General features: G+C 38.7%; 2 protein-coding genes across 8 annotated transcripts in view; both read right to left on the bottom strand.

Moving 5' to 3' along the window:
- The window catches only part of chd9 (chromodomain helicase DNA binding protein 9), a 69,317-nt gene extending 67,747 nt beyond the window's left edge, over positions 1-1,570 (bottom strand). For 5 of the 6 annotated variants that reach the window (XM_034878129.1, XM_034878138.1, XM_034878163.1 and 2 more), the window contains exon 1: positions 1,441-1,570. The gene's annotated coding sequence lies outside the window, so the exon portion shown is untranslated. Of the gene's footprint in view, positions 1-648; positions 1,038-1,440 lie in introns of those variants that run through there. The other variant, XM_034878118.1, reaches the window with a different exon arrangement.
- Positions 1,571-2,463: 893 nt separating this feature from the next.
- Positions 2,464-10,419, bottom strand: aktip (akt interacting protein). Of its 2 annotated transcripts, none has more exons than XM_034878202.1 (10): positions 10,147-10,419; positions 9,089-9,213; positions 7,867-8,078; positions 7,552-7,616; positions 7,250-7,350; positions 6,780-6,868; positions 6,236-6,334; positions 4,543-4,650; positions 4,090-4,150; positions 2,464-3,896 (listed from the first exon to the last, which is right to left on the bottom strand). In XM_034878202.1, the coding sequence occupies exons 2-10, from the start codon at positions 9,134-9,136 to the stop codon at positions 3,789-3,791; spliced, it is 891 nt and encodes a 296-aa protein (XP_034734093.1). In that variant the 5' UTR covers positions 9,137-9,213; positions 10,147-10,419; the 3' UTR covers positions 2,464-3,788. The 2 variants fall into 2 exon arrangements, with proteins under 2 accessions (XP_034734093.1, XP_034734101.1); XM_034878210.1 differs by having other exon boundaries at positions 7,867-8,075.
- Positions 10,420-21,925: the final 11,506 nt, after the last annotated feature.

The raw sequence follows: 21,925 nt of genomic DNA, 5'->3' as shown, positions 1-21,925 counted from the left end.
ACAAGTTGAAAGATGAGGCGAAGTAAGAATTCCGCTCAAGCTGGATATACAACAGCAAACTGGAGGCAAAACTGTTTGTATAGGCTAATTAGAAATTAAAAACAATACACGTTAATCATCTTTCCCACGGTGCCTACCATGGATTTTGCAGCATATTCCTGAGCTTGACAACCAAGCCATTGATAACCCTTAAAAACACATCCAATCTTGCCCTAAGCCACAGACAGTCCCCTTAACCTAGTCGCTTTCTAGTTGTTTCTTTAATAATAGTGACGTTGTAGCACAATACAGGCACGTGCAACTCATACCTAATATCAACAAGAGCTGTCCCGAGGTCGCCATTGAATCCTGCAAGTAGACACGTCTACGCACTTCAGTCAAACAACATCAAACAAATTGTTGCTAAAACGACCTAAACTAAATTGCGGCATTATTACCCGGAGATTGAAATGCGTCAAATTAGCCACTTTGGGAACAAAGTAGAAAAGTGTTGCGACGACTGCAGTCGTGAAGGCGCATTAGTTTAGTAGCCTACTCAAGACTCTGTTTTCATTGGTAGGTTATATGCAACACGTTCGTGCCGTTTTTTAAAGCTTTAATAAGTTTGTTATGGAGTCTTGCTTTCATTAAACCGACACAAGGTTTTACCTCTGAAGTCTAAGCGGCATCCTCTTCATCTTCAGCCCAGCAATGGCTTCAGCTCCAAGCGGTGTTTTATAAACCAGCAAGGCGGCCATGTGTTGCGCTACTTAAAAAATGACAACTGCTTGACAAATTGACGCAAAATTAATGCACGTGGGTCAATTTCAATTTTGGTGGCCGCGGGCCGTAGATTTGGTCACACGTGCTCCTAGCCAAACCTCCACTTTGGATACCACAGGGTATAAGGGTGTCGTGACCACACTGAGAAAGAGGAGGAGGGGGAGGAGGCCAGAGAGATGGATGGATACGACAGTGTCCATGATAATACAACACTTGTTTGTTATCCTCGCCCTACTTTCGTTTTCATTTAGAACAAAACTGCCGACGTGTTGGCACTGCTAATGCTAAGTTACCTGGTCTAACGTTACATATCTAGGCTAAGTGCGGTACTGACTAAGGCTGGTCGCTGTCAGTTCAGGACCACCATGACCAAGAACCACGCAGGACTACTTTGGAGCCACGCGCATTTTCAATTACTAGACAAAAAAAGTACGATGACATTTGTTATTGTATATGCAAACTTGCGGGAAACTAATGCGGACATGTTGGCAAGTCAACGGTCTTATATCTACCGGGAAGATACCCACTCAGCAATGCTGTGTGTCATCAGACAGCTGAGGCGAGCCTCACTAACCGACTGTCAGCAATTTGACAGCTCTTCGCCTGAATGAAACAGAACCGCCCAAGTCCAAAACATCTCTCAAAAAAAAAAAATCACATGAAGAACATATTTCTTACCTGAAACCAACACCAAAGTGCAACTCCAGACGTCAATGTAGAGCGAGTGCTATCGGCGAAGTTGTGACTGTGTTGTTAGTTGTACTCCTGCAGGCGACCACGGCACAGCGGCTCTACCGCTGCTGCTGACGTGACTGTGATAACACTACATTTGCATGTTAGTAACCTTCTCTCTGATTGGACAAGCGACATTTCGCAACAATTTTGCCTTTCAGCGTAAAAGGAAAAACCGGTTCCCTCAGTGGGATTGTTTCTGTTTGGCTGCCGACGCCAACCAGTCCCGGAAAACGGCTGATTAAATCATGGTTTCATGTGTAAAGTCAATTTTGACAAGAGTGCATAAGATGGCCGCGTACGAGCCAGAGCCAATCCGGAGAGGTTTTACATTCATACATGCACCGTAGTCCTTCCTTGATGCAAACGTGACATGGGGTGGAAGACCTGCTCTCCACTGTGGGTACATATCGACCTCTGGTGGCTGACTGGGCAGCATACTGGCCTAAATTAACTTGTTCCAATTTGGAATACGGTATATTTATCTGTCGTCCACAATAGTGTATTCATGTTGATTTCATAAAATACGCGACATGTTTAATCTCCAAAGGCAAACAACTTTGTCCTGATTAAAATTAAGCAAGGATTCTCCGATAGATCAAATCAATGTTTATATTAGAAAGGATTTACAGAATATTGTATGAAGTATACTTCAATGTATAACAGACTGGAGTATGGCTGAAAATGATTCTATGTGACAGTTACCACAATTAAAATTATATAATTGTTTAATGGAAAACTTCCCATGTAGACCATATACTAATGTGTCTTGAACATATTACTTTTTGTTTCCCTTGCCCCTTCCCCTTCAATGAACATAGAAGGTCTGAGTCAATTGTGAAGGACCAATATCCAACTTGGAAACAAGTTCTGAATATAATCTGTGCTCTGCATCAGGTATTTCAAATGAGTATAGCCATTATTGCAATAACAAATTTTCCAATTAAGAATAAGTTGGGGTTTAAAAAATAAATAATTTTATTGAATTTCAGAGAAAATCATTTGAATCTAATGTCATCTACACAGTACTGTCTTTCACAAACTGAAGCAGGAATGGGTCTATATGTAACGCAATAAAACTCAGACATTTAACAAATGCCAGTGTGTGAAGTACACTTGGATTTTGTTACATTCTGGTCTATCACCGCAGCTTTTAATAGATCCAACGGGTTTCAGCAACATTTCTACTATTTCAAAATAGTATTTTACTTACTAGGTTCCCACACCGTTAGTTTGACAATATTGAAAGTGGCTGAGCAATATTACTTAAAATTAGATAGAGCCATCTTTAGATGAAGACATTACTTAACATGAAACGTGACATTTGTCTGGCAAAACCAAAAAGGTGTATTGTTGTTGCTGGACAACACTTCATATTGTGCTGCTCAGAAACTGAACTAAACCTTAACAAAATACATGCCCGATTTTGCTTCAGACTAATAAGGGAATCCTGCAGTAACTTATTTGATTTGTGTCTCAATAAAAATAAAAAAATTAAACATTTGCAAAGAAAACCAAAATAATAATAATAATAATCACTTAGAAAATCCAAGCATCAATGCAGACAGGTCTCTAATAATCAAAGCTTAGCACAGCATCATTAATTTACACATCAAACCTTTAATAACCAACAGCCAAAAGGTACATATAATGTTCAAAAATTATTTAAAATCCAACCAAATAATATACATGAGCTTACTTATCAACATCTCATTTAAAACTTTGCCTGCTTTGCAAAAAAAAAATTATATATATCTATTTAAGACAATAGTTTACACAGTGGGATTAAAAATAAATCATTGTCCAATGAGAAGCCAATATAAAACATATGTCAAACTACTTAGGTAATGGGAGGGGTGGTTTTATTCACACAGCTGTGGCTGACAACATTCCAAGTCTGACAAATAAACAGTCCTGAGCCAATCTTAACAAGTGGTAGAGATCATGTAGTCCACTATACTTACTGTATGAATGCTTTAAGGATACTTTAGAGCTCCTTTTGGGACAAAGCTGCAACTAGCCCCACATGTGGATGGATCTGAAAATCGAAATGAGAAAGCTCTTTGATTGCATTACAGCCTAAATGATGTTGCGCGGACATCCATTTGTCATTGTCAATGTATATATAATACAAACATTTTCCTTATTCTAAAGCTGTCTGAGGAAATGCCTACAAAGCTTTTAAAGATGAGCAATATGGTGGCGATTTAACAGTTCTCCCCACTGGTTCAAGGATCCAGTTCAAATAAACAGCTGTGCCTCCCTCCAGTGGCTGCAGCAGTGACAGTGCAGGTTCAGCTCTGGGGAGGAGTGTCATCTTTGCTGAAGGGCTGCGTCGAGCCAGGCTTCACCCAAGACAGCCCTGACACCTGCGTTCCCTTGTGGTGATCCTCAGGCCGTCTCTAGAGCAACAAAGGCAAATTAGCAGCTAACAGGAACTGCTCAACCAATGAAATTGCTTATAGCTCACTTTAGCTTAACCAAACCCTTTGGTTTTAATTCTGGCAGTTGACTGCACTTTCATGCCCATACACAATCCAAATCCTCTCAGATCGTTAACTTTTGTAGTTTTATTAAAAAATAAATAAAACTTACTTTGTATGTGAACATCCGCTCTTTGGCTTCATCATGAACAGCTGGGTTCCATGGCGAAAAACTATCAAATGGATAAGAGTGGCAATGTTAGCGTGAGTCTGCCTGTATAGAATGCCCATCTTATCGCTCAACAATGTTTGGGTTTCCACAAAATGGTTAATGCGCTCCAATAACGTGTGGGGCAGGGGCTCATACACTGTCCCATAGTAGCAGTCTAAAATCTGCCGTTTTCTCTGCTTTTATACGTTTAACTGTTTTTAACTGCTCTTTAATGTCTTAAACTGCAATGTAACTTTTATTATTTTAATCTTTTTTTATGTCAAGCACTTTGAATTGCCCTGTTGCTGAAATGTGCTATGCAAAAAAAGCTGTGTCAGTTTCTATAGAATTACAGTTTGTTTTCTTGTAGCGGCTAGGGTTGTGGAATGTTAAACATGAGGACATTTTACCAACCTTATTGCATAGGGATCATCTATCTTGGGCTGGTCAAAAAGATGACTGTTGCATAGTTTCACACTGTCCACCACTTTGCTTTTGAACAACTGTACATCCTTTTCATATCTGAAAGCAAAAAAACAGTTAGGATTTATGAGACATGGGTCATAACTAAATCCTGACGCAAATCCAAACCTTTTTGTTGTGGAGGAGGTTAAAAGGCCTGCATATGGCTCTGCCAGATTAATTGCCAAGAGAAAAAAAGAGCTACGTGTAGAAAGCTACAGCAGGCAGCTGGAAAGAAAAATGGATAGGAACACAAAGACAAGCGTACCTGGTCCCTTTTTAATTTATAGAGATAACATGTTTTTAGAATCTCATGTTTCAAAGGCCTGTAAACAATATCCATCATATTTCTGGTTTATATCTCATTCTGTGGTGAAAAGCATGAACAAAATTGTAACGTTGCTGTTGAATTGTATAGCATTTACTAAAGTGTTAGTAATATTGTCCATCCCATTCATATCAATGGTAAATAACAGAAACAACTATGTATAATGCAATACAACTCAACAGCAGCACAGACTGCAGCCTCCAAGATGACTACAGTACAGTTGAATCAACATCTTTCTAAAACAGTTTCAGCAAAAGCTGACAATTATGACTGTCATGAAGGCACAAATTATTAGAGAAGTGTTGTAAAAGACTGCATTAATGTGAGCTAGGGGTACCTAATAAACAGGCAACTGACTATATTTCACAGCTGATACTTTCGCAGGTGTGACACCAATTGTCCGCTGGGCTCTGGTTTTGTTCTGTTCCCCTCCACGCGCCATACCACACTGGGAGCATCTCAGAAGAGGAGCATCTTGCTGCCCGAATCACAGATTATATTGTCTTTTACAGAACAATCGCATGTTTAGTAGGCTTGTATCTACCTTCCACTCCTACAGTTAAACTCCATGCCTTCTCTTTACTGTTGTTCTGTGATGTCCATAACGTTTTTACACCTCCATGTTAGAGGAGACATTTACGATGTTGGGGGTACCTTTTTGGTGCAACTAGCACGCACCGCAGATGCGCCCAGTGGAAAATAGGGGTAAAAAGAACAAAGAAATTCATTCCATTTAGGTGAGCTAGTTCAAGGGTCCTGGTATTGATGCATGCTGGCTTACTGGGACACTTGATTTAACTGAGCCATCATCTGGCATCATTTGTTGTGGTCTTTCCCTGCTATAACAAGTCAAAATGGCATGCCATGATGTTGTGATTAATAACTTACTTCCATAAGTTGAGTGTTGTAACACTACTTTCTTGCGCCATGCAGCCAGAAATGGTTTCATACAATTCTGCTTTATACTCAGTTACGTCAGTGACTAAAGAACCAATGTATCTAGATCGGCCTTTTAATTACATTTTGCCTAAAAGAACTGAATAGTTGAAGAGAAAAATTACTACTGTAAATATATACATACAGTAGTAATACATACGTATACATACTATATGTCTGTAGACATATTATTGTGTTTGTCTTCTGATTGTGTAAGAAGAAAAAAAAGCATTTAAGAAAAAATGATAATTGTATATTGTAAAACTTACAAAATATTCTTATTCTTCAACATCACACAGCATTAGAGAGCGAGTGCTGTTTTCTCATGGTTTATTTCTTACTTTAGGACTAAAACAATGGAAAGGTGGCCTTGACACTCACAGCACAGCTGCCTCTGGGTTGAGTGGTTCCGTGGTATAGATCTTGTAGAAAACTGTACGTGCATACATCAAGACTTGCCAGATGTGGTTGTGATTTCGTCTAGAAGAACACAACATAAGGAGTTGACAACATCATTAAACCTTTATTCTAGGAATATTGGGTGCATACAATCTCATGACGTTTTCTGATATGAGAAAACCAAGAAGGCTGAAAATTTGAAATGTTTTTTGTTTTTTCCTTTGACCACCACTATCAGTGAACACCATTCGATCATAGATTGTAGTTACATTCATGACCTTGCTCTAAGTGAGGAAATATGTTAAAATAATAAATTAGGTGGATATTCCAGGTTATTCTTACTCTGATTTAAACACCATACTGAATTTATTCTGACAAATTTGTTCTACTTAAAAGTAGGTTTGAAAAGTTCAGTCTGTCCAAAAGATGACTTACAGGCAGACAACCATGGGGCAGTCTGGCTGCTTCATTTTTGAAAGAGAAAATAGGAGCATAGATTTACTAAAAATTAAAACAGAAAGCATACCTCCATTTGTTGAAAGCTCTTTTGACATCAAGCTCTCCAGACACAGGGTTAACAAGAGGATGGAAGACTGGGATGTCAAACACTAACTTCTGAAATAAAGCATAAGGAAGACATGGATGAAGGTTTTCCTCAACTTCTTGGTCAACAAAATGTCAGTGTTCTGTAACTAAAAGTGTCATTTTCAAGACAATTTGTCAATTATCAAATCATTATCAATTGGTATGGCTCCTTAAAGTCTTAACATTTGATCCATTACAGTCAACCCATTAACTTCTCTTGAAAAAAATATGTAGTTTAACTGTTTTTTTTTAAAACGACAACACATTTACAAATTATGTTTGAAGAAAAAGCATCACCTTAATCACAAAATCATTTCATTGGATGCCCCAAAAACATATCCTGATAGAATTCACCTCAAGGTTTATCTTTTTGTAAACAGTAAAAAAAACAAATAGGTACACTATACTTACAGGACACTCTCCATCTGGATAGTTATCTGGAATATACACTGTGAATTTGAAGACTCCATCCTGGTACAAGCCATGTCTGATGAATATGACCCCAAACCACACTAAATATTTTGGAGACATATGGTAGATCAGAATTTTTACTTCCATCAACAAAGTTATGAATCATGCTGAACCAATGCACAGACAATTTTATTTTAGTTGAACAGTTTTTTTTTTAAATTATTATTATTAAAGTAGGTGTTTAGCATTGAAAAAGGATGTAGCCACATTTTATTAGTGAACTTCAAAAAGGGTGTCCTTACTTAGCGCCGATTTGTAGGATGGCTGCACATAAATTCCAGGGAGTTTCTGCTTAATCACTAGTGTGCTGGAGGTCACATGACAAGAAGTCAGATCAATACATAAGTGAGAAACATGCATTAAACCAATATATTTCTTGTGTAAACAAAGGGATACGTTGCACCCAATGTAATACAGACTATGCCTTTGTGTTTTAAAAGCAGCAACATATTTAAATAATGAACTCAAAAAAAATAAAAAATAAAAAAAAAGACAAGTGCCAAGGTTATGAGAACAAACACAATGAACTTTGAATTCTGACAGTGGTCCATACTCACAACTCAGCCAGCAGAGAGTACTCCAAGTAAAAAGGTCCATAGGAGGCGTGTGTGCCATTGGCTGACTGGGCTGGGGTGCCCGTTGATGCAGGCTTGGTAATGGGGGCTGCATTCTTAGGAATGGGGGGAAGCTGCTTTTTGCCAAAGGGCAGTCGGGCCGGGCTGGCTCTCTGCTCCCCGGGCCCACTCTGTTCCTCGACGTCAGATCTCTGCTATTATAAATGAGAAATATAACAACAGGAATCTCAAAATTTCAGCTGGGAAAAAAGCAGACAGAAGGGAAGTCTTGAGAACCAGATTAGAGAGGCTACTGTTTACGAGCTATTATGCAGACACAAAATGGCCCAAGCTCGTAACCTGTGTGCTGTGACCGACTTCTCAGGTTACACTGTTCATCCGTTTGCAGCTTATCAGGAACTAGTGTCTAGCAAACAGCAAGCACTTTCAAGTACAACTATCAGTGCACGTACATTGAAGTCAGACTTGACTGACTACGTGTGTGTGTGTGTGTGTGTGTGTGTGTGTGTGTGTGTGTGTGTTCTCTCTCGCTCTCTCTCTCAGCCTACTCCATACCTCACCCAAGTTGCACAAGAATGCTAAAATGTACCTGCCTTACTGTTTGTTTATGGAAATTCAGTCTAGCTTAAGTAGGCTAATGCTTACTGGTATTCTAGCATTAACAGAGTTTTCTGTAATGATTATGCATGATTTGAACACAGTAGAATTTTCCAAAAAGGAGTAGGAGACCACACCTTTAATTTAAGGATTAACAATTCCAGTTTACTGAGATTTCTAGGAAAATGAATACACAGGTGCAGGAATGAAGATATCTAACAAATAACAGGCTGGAATTGCTCAAAACAAACACTTAACAGAACATTGTTTTACACTGGAAACCCTTGGAAACCATTTGCCATCTTTCTCCAAAATCAAATGACTTGTCTAGAACTTGAAAGAAAGTTGTCTGCTGAGTACAGACAAATCATCTTCATGTTGTAGAGTGTTGGCCATGCTGATAAAGTATTCTGATTCATTGAGAGAGAGAAAGTCAAAACTCCACAGCATATGTCAATCAGGTTAATCTTCCCTGTGTTTTCAACAACAAATTTAACAGATGATGCAATAGGACCAATGATGCAAACTACAATAACTATATTCTTAATTTAAAAAAATGATAGTATGTTGAATGTGTAGCATTAGAGTTTCATGGGTTCTATTTTACCTTACGACTTGTATTGGCAGACATGCTCCAGAAGGGGTTAAGGTTCATTACTCATTCAGAGGTTCAGATTGATGTCCCTCTTTCTATGTAGGCCCCACGACAAGTGCTGTCCGGGCCATCCGCTGCTGTAATAGAATACAGACACATGAAACAACTGACTGGGGCTGCAGTTGAGCTCAAATACACATTCAAACATCTAATCTGCATATTGTATGCATCGACGTTTAAAGGGCATATTTTACTCTTATTTTTAACTCTTATATATTAGTACTTGTATTTGTGATATTTGATTAATTCCCTGCACTATTCTTTGTTCTTCACTGCTGTGACACGGTTTTCTCCGGGGATATATACATTTTCCATCACACGACGTGTAAACAAACACAATCGAGTACGTAGCTAGCTAATACTGATCTAATGTCATCTAGCTAACTCTATAGCAATCGAGCGTTGCAACTTGTCTGTTAACATTAAAATGTCCTAACGTGCTACAAAGTGAAAAACAACTCCGTCCGAAGATCTGAAATAATTGTTTGGGATAACGTTAGGTTAGCTTGGTGCTAACTTGGCTGTTTGATGAAGTATGCTAGCTAGCAGTTGTCGACGTTTAAAAAGTCGTATGTGTATAACTAGTGTAGCTACTGTCGTAGGGTGGCAAAACTAGAGACCCGTGTTGCAATTTTAATAGATTTAGCTATTAATGTCGTTGTATTGCTAACAGGATATCAAAGTACCGTGTCTTATAGATTTAGTTACCATTAACGCGTTTAAGTTAGCTTGCTAGTTAACTTAAAACTAACTAACATAACGCTAGCTAACAAATCGAAATGTGACAAGCTAAATACTCTTTCGAAGCGTATACTAGCTCATGTTAAACGTCCACACACTAATGTTGACTTGCCTGCTTTCCTGAACTCATTTAGCTAGGTAAGGTTAACGTTATATTAAACATAGCTTACAATGCTAGCTAACGTTACCTTTGGGGCTGTCAATTGACTAGGTTAGCTATTCCTTTAATTTTAGCTCTTGAAAATAAACAACTTACTGATTTAACTCACCGTATTTGCTAAAAGGCTGTAAAAGTCCCTTTAAAAGAGATGTTAACGTGTGTCACGGTATAATTTTGGCAGAAACTGATCAACTGCTCGCCATTCCTTTGAGTGTCATCCCTGCTAACTTGCTAACATTGGCTAGCTAAATAATTTGACAGACACCGAAACTAGAGTTCACTCCAACCACTTAGGGCGTTTTGGCGTAACAGTACGGGTTTTCATTGGTCTATGGGATGAACGTCCTCGCATTTGATTTGCTGGCGCTTCCGTCACTTGAATGGGAAAGCGTCCTTATTTACTAAAAAGAAACGTAACGTTAGAAGAAACCTGGATGGAACCATAGACTGTTGATATTAAAAAACCCGGTTCACTCTCAGTTAAACGGTACAGTTGCTCTCTTTTTCTTTTGAGAAAGAAAGAAAGTATTTATTTTGTTTCCCTAGTAAGCCATAATATCGTGCCAGAATGCAAAATAAAGGGCCTTGGGTTTACAAATAGCTAATTTAAATGAAATGCAGTTGTTTTTGATTTTATTGATTACTCTCTTTTCCTACACATGTCAAGATGGCTGTTGTGAAAAAGGTCGTTGGTTATTGACTATGAAACCGTGGCCCAATGAATTGGCTTAGAAAAAGTTAAGTTGAAATTCAAAGTCTGTATGCAATTATACCCAAATCGCATCCTACTTGCTGTTTCTTTAGAATGGTAAATGTGAGGCTCTGAAAATTTTACCCTCAGCCTACCATAGCCTATGTATGGTCTACATTAAAGGTTGAAGAAATATTGTTAGTAGGCCAATAGTGCCGTTGATTTAAAAACAAAAAATTAAGTTTAGGCCTATGTTAAAGTACAGTATGAAATTTTAGCTTAGGGTTTATTAAGGTTTATATGTAAGTTGTTTTTTAGTGTTAAAAATCATTTTAATATAGGCCCTATAAGGGTTGATCAATACAGTTTCTTCAGGACACTGATTAATTATTAGTAGTTATATTCATAGACAGTGAATGAAATGGACCAACAGATCTAGACAGAGACCAGTGAAGGCTGAGCTTTACATTTTTACACGAATATCGGTACTTTGTACTCCTTACATATTCATAAATTGGTTCATTACTTTAGTTTCGTACAAGAGGTTGTCATGTTGGAGAGTAGCGCAGACACGAGCCTCACACTGCGAGCTGGGGCGCGCGCCACAAGGAGAAGAAAGTGAGAGAAATGAAAAAGAGACCAGCTGTCCGGAAGATAATCATTTGAGATTGTGTGTGTGCATCTTTGAGAACTGTAAGTGTTGATGTTGTCATTTGTGGTGCCCTTGCCTAATTTACTGTAAATGTTAGACCCAGTGAAAGGCTGGCATGAAATGGCTTGCGTAATACTTAGTAAGGAGGTATTATTTTTGTCTCACGGTGAAGGTAAGTTTCTCCAGCGCTCCCCAGGTTGGCAAAAAAATGCATCTCAAAATACATCAGATGGATCATTTAAAATATAGAATAATTAAAATGTTCTGCCCACGGACCCCCCTAGTGGTCTAATATCCTTCTCACCTTTTTCACCCCTGACCCGTTTTCACGCCTGCTGTAGAAATCAGACTAGGCAAAACAGCAGCGGCACCATGTACTCGGCTGTACCCTCCAAACCACACCGAGCGTTAATCTTGAACAGATAACAGCACACGAGGCACAACAGGCAATGACAACAGCAGAAAAAAAGGAAAGTTGTGTATTTAACCTAAAGGTTACATTCAGAATTAAAAAAGGACAACTAAAGTTTTAAACGCGTCAGATGTAAAGTGATTCGCTGTCAAAGTGGCGCCAAAAACAATATCAGTCAGTGGAATGCTAACGGCCCCTTGGTTATACCATGGTCTGGGTGAATACTTATTCTGTTTGGCTGCAGGGTGACATGTAGGTCACCTACTAAAGGAGTTTTGGTGAAACTGACTGTTTACTGTGTCACTGCCCGATGTGAGTCAAAAGCAGATTTGAGTCGCGCATGCGTCACTTTGCGACGAGTAAAGATGTGAGTTGTGCATACGTCACTTTGCGTCACCTTTCTTTAACCCTTGTGTTGTCTTCCCGTCAATGTTCAATGTTGTAGGTGCTTTGATTTTGGACGTTTTCGGTGTTTTTCCAAAGTTTTTTGATATTTTTAATGTTGACATTTTCAGGGCTTTCTTCTATGGCCCAAAAAATTTACTGAAAACGGGTCAATTTGACCCAAGGACAACATGAGGGTATGCAAGTGGCCTACAAGATGCTAATGAGACCCTTCTGTAATGTCAATACAGTAAAGATGGAACTACTTAACAAAGTTTGGTCACTGCTGGCTACAAGTTAGCAATCAAACACAACAAAGGCGGTCACTTGAATGACATTTGGAGCTAACATTAGAAATCAAACAATCATAGATGGCTAAAACGTTTTTGAATTGATTTCCATCTTCTGTTGTTGTCTGTAATGAGAAATGTTTATTATTCCATGGATTTTGCAAATTTCAGTATGAGATTTTATGCTGTAAGTCTGAACATGCGCAACTTAAATCTACACTCGACTCACCGGCAAGTGACGTACGGTTCTAAATGAATGTGCTATTTTAAAACAAAAAGAAATGTGGATCTGTCATTTCCAACTTGTCCTCTAAACACCGCAGGATGGCACTGACACACAAGCTGCAAGAAGTAAGTTAGACTTTCCTTCTAGACTGACTTTGTTTCACAACAAACAACGTTATCTCACATCCCGTTCACTGTTCAGGTCGCTAGTTCAGGCCGCGGCCGACAGTTTCGTTACACATCGCGGATAAAATAGTTCATAAAAATTTGTTATATTGTTTTGGGGACGATTACATGACTTGATAGCGAGCTTGTCTTGTTCAACATACTGTCAAATTATTTTTTACTGATTGCCAACGGTACAGAATGTTTTTGACTTTGGATCTTGTTAGCTTTCTGGCTTGTAGCTGATTGGACTATAAATATATCATGCTAACATAGACAGTTAAAGAAGTGGACCAACAGATCCCGTTGTTCTAGACGGAGACCAGTGAGTTAAAATAGAAGCACTTTTTTGGGGATGGCTAGGCTTTACTGCGCAGCCTCCAACAGAGTTTGACGACGTAGATGTGACGTGACGTTTCTGAAAGTCAGTAAGTCTTCTGGTAGCTGTGCCAAGAGAAATCTCAATCATTCCAAATCCGCAGAGACGGACAGCGTAGTTACAAGCCCCACAGTATGTTAAGAGACAACATAGGCACAGGCTAGTTACTGCTAACTAACATGCTAGTTAACGTTAGTAATTAAACCTAAACAGCTGATGTAAGTCCAAACTGTCTTGCGAGCTTCCCCTGGCAATGCAGTGACTTGTCGACTATGCAACGATAAGCGTGGTTATGACACAATCGTTAGCCTATTTTTACAAAAACGTCTGCTACAGAGCCATAACATGAGCTACGAGTTCAAATAAAATAAGCATTTTGGAAGTTGTTAAAATGCAAAAAGCTATTATTTTATAAACTGAAACTTTGAACCTAAAAACAAAAAGAGCTTTCTGAAGTTTTAACAAAGTAACAGTTTGTTTGCAAGTGTTATAGACTATGTGCATAGCTGTAGCAGAGCCAATGTAGCTCATATTTTAATTAACTTAACTTATTTAATTAACGTTATTGGTAAAATAAAAGACAGATACAGGTAATCTGCTAATTGCCAAATATTGGTTGATCCCCAAGGCCTAGCATTTTTTCCCCCATATCATGTGCTTTACAAAGATTAAACAATAGAGTTCTTATACAGAGAGGACAGCAGAGTTTATCTGGTCAGTATTTTTGTGTGTGTTTTCATCTTATACATTATCTGATCATTTTTTTACATAGGTTATACAGAGTTCTCCAAAAGTGCTTCACTTTGATAACATGACTGTAATGCATACTTTTACATTTCCTTAATTTGACTGTTTCAGTGTACTGCACAGCACATGTCCCTTGAGGGTAAGATGCATCTGAGCCATCTGTGTCACATATTTCTTTAGTTTTGACCACGCTTCATTGGCAGTTCATTCTGCTGATTGATTGATTTTCTAACAATTACCCCTAATTATTTTTCTGGGTGAGGAAAAAAAAAACTAATTTAATGCATGGGTGATTGCATTAATTGGGAGAAATGACATTGTCCAAGTTTCAGAGTAAATACAAATTATTGACTCCATTATTGTTATCTGATTGTATATTGTCCCAAGTACACTTCACTGACAAAGGTAATTAGTGTCCTGCTTCTTTATTGGGGCAGCAAACAACGCAAGGTCACCAGCACTCTTTTGACATGTACAAATCAAAGACCACCTCAAAACAAATAAGTTAATGCCTGCTTTGCCTTCATTGACATTGAGATAAACTGACACAAACAAGGGTGCAAGTATCCACACCATTGCTTTTGTAATGAGTTTTTTTGTCTTTGCCATTGATTCTTTATCTAATCAACTATTCTGACCTTGTGTGGTCAAACAAATATACTAATGAAGGTAATTAAAGTGGTGAGATTGGATTAATTAATTGAATATGTGACCCGTTGGAGCTGGATTGTATTTTATACTGGACATTTTACAGCAGAGGCTATAGGCAGGTAAGTCAATTAACATACCCTTCCTGGGCAATATGTTTAATTTAAATCAAAATATAAATGACTTGTAAAGAGTAAAAAAATAAAATAAAAACATAAAATGTAATAAGTGCAGCTGGCAGCTACACTACAGCAATTCTACTGCACACATTAGAATAGTAAGCATCAGATCCCTTTTTATATTTGCCATGTAGATTAATGATGTTATGGGATATTTTATTGTCTCATTGTTGTCTGAAAAATGTATATATTGTTTCAGTTTCAGCAGCATTTTCCGGCTGTATGCCTTGAGCTCGAATTCAAATTGAACATGAAATATGTTCCCTTCTGTCAGTCCATTTCTTCAGAGGATTTTAGGCCTGCTGATTCAGGTCTACAATGTGGTTTAAATGACAGTTAAAAATTACAATTGGCAGTCCCTAGTGAAACCTGTCTTGACAGCACAGACATAAAAAAGTGAAAAAAGATGACTCCATGTCCAGATAATATATAATAACAATGTTAGTTTAAATAAAGGAACCCAAATCTAGATTCAAATGTAATATTCATTTTAGAAATATGAACAACTGGGGAGTAAAGGATACAAAAAACATCAGCCAAATCCTTCATATAGCAATAGGCTTTTCTTATCCCTGAGGCTATGGCCTGGCTAAAACCTCAATGCAGCAATTATTTGCTGTAATGACTGCAGTTCAAATAAGCCCGCAGATTTTATTAAACCAAATGAGAGAATCATCTGTGTATTATCACCTTGTGATTGACAGTGACAAGTGTTGGCCAGGCTCGGATGTGAGCATGATGAAGAAGCTCTTGGCAAAGCTCTCGATAATGTTATCCCTGAAAAAGTTTCCCGGAAAAACCTCAGCCAACAAATGGAGAGGGAAAGCTCCACGCATATTAATTCCAATTGTCAGATCCCTCCAGTGAGGGAAAGGGGTAATCTGGCAGGCAGCCCCGGCTGCCCCTCCATTCACTCAGTGGCATTTTACACTACTAATGAAAAAGAAATCCATTGTGCTGATCATATGCATAGATTTAACTCTATAATAACGATGAAATAGAAATATTCATAATAAAAGTAAAGGTCACTCGCTGCTGCAGCTAAGCTTCCTAAGCTACAATCTTTGCAATAGCAGTTGTCAGGTTACAGCGATAAAATAGGAAAAAGAGAGAGACGTCACGTTTTAACCCTGCAAAGGTGAGACACTACATCCAAGCCCTGCAGCACATACAGTACATACTGTACCTCCTTGATCATTCGTTTACAGCAAACATAACAGATGTATGTTCAAAGCTGGATCCAACAGGCCAGTGTCCTGCCAGCATCCAATGGAGAGGTTAAAGGTCAGCCACATAGTTGTGAATTACATAGTCCACTCTCTGACAGATAGTACCAAAGCTGGTGTCCATATACTTTGGGGATTTGTCTGGTCTTCTTAATAAAATACATGGAAATATGAACAGCCGCCTCTCTTCACTTCCATCCTACCTGTATCTGTATGTAGGTCAGCTGGGCTTCTTCAGGCATATCTCACCTCTGAACGACATTCACAGCATTATTATTGCCCGCTGCGACTTCCATGTTGAGCCCTGTCTTCATATGCATCATACATTGGCATTTATTAGTGCCATGCACTAAGTACAGGCCATGTTATTGCATTTGAATATCAGCTCCTAGCCACATTCACAGGCCCTGGAAATATATTAAGATGAAGCAATCTCATTTAATAACACCCAAACTAATAAAAGGAGAGCAGATTGGAAATTCAATTTATGATTATTGTTCCGCAGCAGGAGTGATCCAAAAAAGCCCAGCTTGGTCTGTCATATGCAAATATTTCTTTAGCTGTAAGCCCAGGTGTTGGAAAAAATTTCTGAATGTCTCAACACAAGTGTCATGTTGAGGCAGCAGGTATACGTTTTGGTCCTTTTGGGTTTTTCCTCATCCAGAAGTAGAAAGCCATGTGGTGGGCTACTTCAGTCGACTATTCTATTATGTAATAATAAAACAGCAATGGTATGATTGTCCTTCTCCACATAGGGAAATATTATAGCATAATGGGCCAAATGCAGGATGGGGCTGCATTAATCAAGAGTGCAATTAACATTTTGATGCCCTTATTGTACTGAATGTGTGATCTTAGCCTTTGTTCAGCAATGATCATGATGCTGTTTTGCTTTGGTATTCATAGTTTCTTAGCTATTGTTAAACTTAAAAGGTGTACATCCTGGAAACAGTGAGCACCAATACCACAAGATATGTGTAAGCAAGTCTAAAACATGTTCCTGGCCACCTATTTGTAAAGCCCCTTTTTCCTTGTTTTTCAAAAAATTTCAAACCGGCATTCTGAGGTGGCCTTTATCCCACAACAGTCATATCAGTCTGTGCCGGAGTTCAAATAATGGAATGCCACTTCTTCACTTTACCGTCTCCGCTTCACAAGAGCCCGTAATTTCCTGTCTTGTGTTGTTGATAGACATGTGTGTGTGTGTGTGTGTGTGCAACTGTGTGTGTGTTTGTTGCCCAATACATCCAACAGGCCCGGTCCATATGTGTGTCAATGTTGACTCCCAGTGGAGCTCTGACTGTCACTCATTGCCCAGCCAGTGTAGTGCCAGGCATTGATCGCTACATATATCTTGCTCTGTACTTCCCAAACCTTCATCAACAGATGCGGCAGCAGAATTGATTAGCAGCAAGTCAATGACCAAATCTCTTTGGAAACATTTTTGTTTATGTGGATAGCTTAGAGGGCCATTAGCGGGATTACCTTTGAGGCTTGGCTGAACAACAGATGTTCAAGGACGACTCAATCAATTTGACTTACAAGGGGCTGCAGTTGGCGGAAACAAGTGATAAGTCTGCGAGGGGGGGAAAGAGGGGTTAAATAAAAACAGTTCACTGTGGTATTACACAGGTACAGCAGAAGAGCAGCAGACTCAGACTTACAGTGAGATCACTGACAGGTTCCCTAACACTGGAACACACAGTCAATGAAATCCTCTTGACGTTGACAAAATGATCAAAAGATTTGGCGGTGCTGTTTTAACTATTGGCAGCTTTAAGCCTATTTAAGTTATTGCTTCTACACGTTATTAATTAAACTGACTTTTTTATATACAAATACAGGTGATAGGTTTTATTAAAGTAAACACATTCTGAAGAACAACACATCATATTTATGTCCTCGGGTCTGTGCTGAAAATCCTCAATAATTTAGCTGAGTCATACACAACAAAGTTAGTCATTTCTATAATAAATACATATATCACTAAAGATTTTATTAAATGGATTTTAGCCCAAGCAAAACTTCCTCTGTATAAGTGAAACATTTTCAATATAAGCAGCGCCAGCCTCCAGAAAGGCCTGTTTAATTTGTGGAGAGTAGTGCATTCAATTATACAAGCATCTAAATTGAATTCAGATTAATGTTTGTTATGGATATTTTTTTATTATATTTAAATAAGCTTGATTCAGCACAAAATGTATTATTTCTAAGAGACGATCATGTTCTTTCATTCTTTTCAATTTTCCCCTTTCCTCTCATGAATCGAATAGTGAATAAATGTGTTGCAGAGACTCACGATCTGGCTTTCAAGTCAATGCTTATGCTTCCTTATCTGCAAACGTATTAAAATTAAGTCAGAGCACAAAATGGTATTTAAAAAGTTTAAGTGAAACAATTTGCATTGGGAGTGTGTGAAAATGCTAATGGTTTCTTTCACTAAGCCTCACAATCACTGTCATCCATTTCGAGTTCTGATTGTTTTCCACATGGATGCCTTCATTCATTATTGCAAAATTATAAACATAAAGAAGATCTCTGTATTAATACTTCTGCTTTTTGTAAAAGCTCAATCAACCATAATGTTCTAATTTTTTCTCTGTGAACCTCATTTTATATTATCTAACCCTCAAGGAATGGATGTCCCAGAAGGGATTTATTTCATTTATCAGGATTATTGAATTAAATTAAACTAGACACTTACCGCAAGCTGAACAGAGATACCTTATCCACTTAAAAGGTAGCCCTGCTCTTCACTGCTATTTAGGCAAACACATTAGGCAGCAAATGCCTTTTGTTGGCTGAGCCGAGGTTGCTGCATAATTCATTTGTTCATTAAGGAAAAGCGTTGAAAATACTTGAGGTAAGTGGAAAAGGTCATGTATTGAATGGATCTTTAATTAAGCTACTTTACAACCACAGTTACACGAGTGATGACATATGCATCATGTTTGTGTACATAAAGAATTAGTGCGTGGAAAGACAATGAGGAAGGGAGAAATTAAGAAAAAGAGGTAGGCAAAGTGGATTCTACCAAAATATGTTAAATCAAAAATAACAACCTCCCAAATACAATTTAAACTGTAAAAGTTGTTACTATTGTGTGTTATGTGCAATACAGTTTAGCTTGATTCATATGCTAAAATGTAAGGATTTTTTCTCTCTTTTACATGCAGAAATTGCATATAAAATATTTGTTTCAGAAGAACAAAGATCTGAAAAACACAATGTCTGAAGAGCATTTCAAAAAGCCCGTCTGTTATACTTGTGTCCAGCAGCAGATGGCAGGCTGTTTCCACTGATGAATCGTCTCCAGACACAAGCACATGCTGAACTTCTGTACCCTGCCGCTGTGATGTTGGCTTCCCAGACCTCACTGCTCTTGCCTGTGAAACGCATTCCCATTAAAAAGGCATTTTTAAAGCCAACACCAGTGCTATAACAATCATCTCCCCAAAGCCAAGGCTCCACACCCGGGAGCTCGGTATTGCCACACAGGCAGACATGTGGCGGCTGCCACAAACAAAGGCCCCGTACTCTCCTCCCCATTCCTCTTCCCTAAGCTTCCACATGGTTACAGGCCGGCCTGCCATTGGCAATTACACCCATAGCCCAGTGTGAGGTCTCACAGAGACCTCAATCACCACTTACAAGATCAAGGCTAACTCTCTATCACATGCACAGTGACAAACACGCATACACCTGCACATGTGTATGCAAACACTCTGTCCCTCTTATTTCAAGCAAGCGCTGTCGCTCGCTCTCTGTCTGGCATGCTCTGAAATCATAACACATTTTGAGTGGCTGTGGAAAGTATATCGCTTTTTTAAGAGCAACAAAAATAACAGGGTGACAATCCTGCTGTCAGACGCGGCTGTCTCAGTTCACTGTATGTCATTAAGTTTTGGACTTTGTCTTGGTGACACCGCTGCAGAAATACATCAACATATTTCATTATTATGCATAAAAGATTTATATTTAGTCACACATTGACACAAACAAAGACTTGGTCACCAATGCAGAATAGGGTTCAGTTTTAGCTGCACATGCTTACAAAGAAGTATACAAAAATGCACATTATTGTCCTTCTGGTAAATAACTATCTGATCTGCAAAATTTCAACATGTTGCCCATGAAATACTTCTGCTGCTCCCTGTCCTGTAAGTACTTTAGAATCTAGAATGAGGTTTTCTGAAAATGTTGGTGTCATGATTAAGTATCTGATTTTAGAAGGACACTTTTTTATTATTTGTTGCATCTGAAGCATTCACTGTTGTTAACAAGGGCCTTACATTTTACCCTCCTTATCAGACCCGGCTGCTGGATGGGTGACCGGGGGGGGGAATCCGTACCTCTGTACCCTGATACAGGCATCAATGCCCACGAGGCTGTGTGTCATGCAGCAAGCAGCCTGAACGGAGGTTCACATGCCTCCTATGATACCTCAGTGAGAGCCCATGCTTCATGTCCTCACACCAAGCGCGGATGTGGCAGCTCGCTAAATAATTTGTGCTTCTTTACCGGGGTCATTGGATAGAGAATCTGGTTGCTGAATAATTAATCAAGACACAATCTAAGCAGCCGACTTCTGTTTCCTCCTAGTTTCAGCCAGATTGTCTGCCGCTGTCCCCCACATTCATACTCACTTGCCGTCTAATTCATCTAAATTTGGACTTCATCACAATATTTGTGTAGGCAGACTGGTGTTAGGAAGAGCATGTCCTGAACATGACCCACAGGATCCCGAAAAAGAAAACCACACACAGCCGCAGAATCTATTTTTTAATTACGTTGATAAAAATAAAACAAAAGCCTATTAACGCCATGGCTTTGTTTAGCTTCATAATTGTTTTTCATTATTCAGTGCACAATTGATACCCACAGTGTACGTTAAAAGAGGCACAGTTGTTTGAGTGCGGTTGGAAATTAGATCTTGTACTGATAATGCTGTGTCTCAGATCGGATTCTTACAATTGCTGAGTGATAAAACTGGAGCCTGATTGTCTGCCTGTCTCTGTGAATAGTAATGACACTTTTCAGACTGTCAGATGGGCTCATGGCAGCCTTAAGGTTGGAGAAGAACACTTGTTCCTGAAAGATTTCCCACTTACTCAAACTGGCTGCAAAATCTGGGGCGGGCAAATTAACAAGTTATGCAAATCATAACACTCACACCTTACTTTAAGAAATTGTTCAACATTTTTGAAATAAAGTTTATTTGCTTTCTGGCAGAGAGTTAGAGGAAAATATCAATACCAATATTGTGTAAATATAAGGCTAACATGAGCAGCTGGTTAGGTTAACTTAGCTTAGCACAAAGACTGGAAACGGGGGAAACAGCTTGACTGGCTCTTTCAAACGTTCATATTCGCAAAAAGCTGATTAATCAACACTCACATTAAAATGTGAATTTTACACTCCTTGGGAATAAGTGAGCTTTAAAGGTGCTGGTGGCTGAATTTTATTACGTATGGACGGAGCCATACTAGCTTTTCCCCCCATAATTTCAGTCTATGTGCTAAGTGTAGGTAACCAGCCCCTGTTGGCAGTAGCATATTGACTGGACAGACTTGAAAGTTGGATCTATCTTCTCATCTAACTCTAGTAACTCAAATAGGTGTATTTCCCAAAATACTATTTTTAATAATATAATAATGTATTTCTATTACTACTGATTCTTCCAAAAGCAAGTCATTTCTGCTTGCAGTAAATAGTTCTGGGCCTTTCTTTTTAGATAGGGGTATATGAGAAAGTGTAAATGCAGATCTCAATCCTTACCTAGATAAACATACAGTGAGTAGGGTATGTCTTAGACATACATACGAAGGAGGCACCTTTATTTAAAATGCCCCACAGTACCTTTAGTGCTAAGGAATCACACTTCAGAATC

The sequence above is a fragment of the Etheostoma cragini genome, chromosome 1 (genome assembly GCF_013103735.1).
Source record: "Etheostoma cragini isolate CJK2018 chromosome 1, CSU_Ecrag_1.0, whole genome shotgun sequence".
Classification (NCBI taxonomy): Eukaryota; Metazoa; Chordata; class Actinopteri; order Perciformes; family Percidae; genus Etheostoma; species Etheostoma cragini.
Note: the sequence above shows the minus strand (reverse complement) of the source record. Positions and strands in the feature narration are given on the sequence as shown.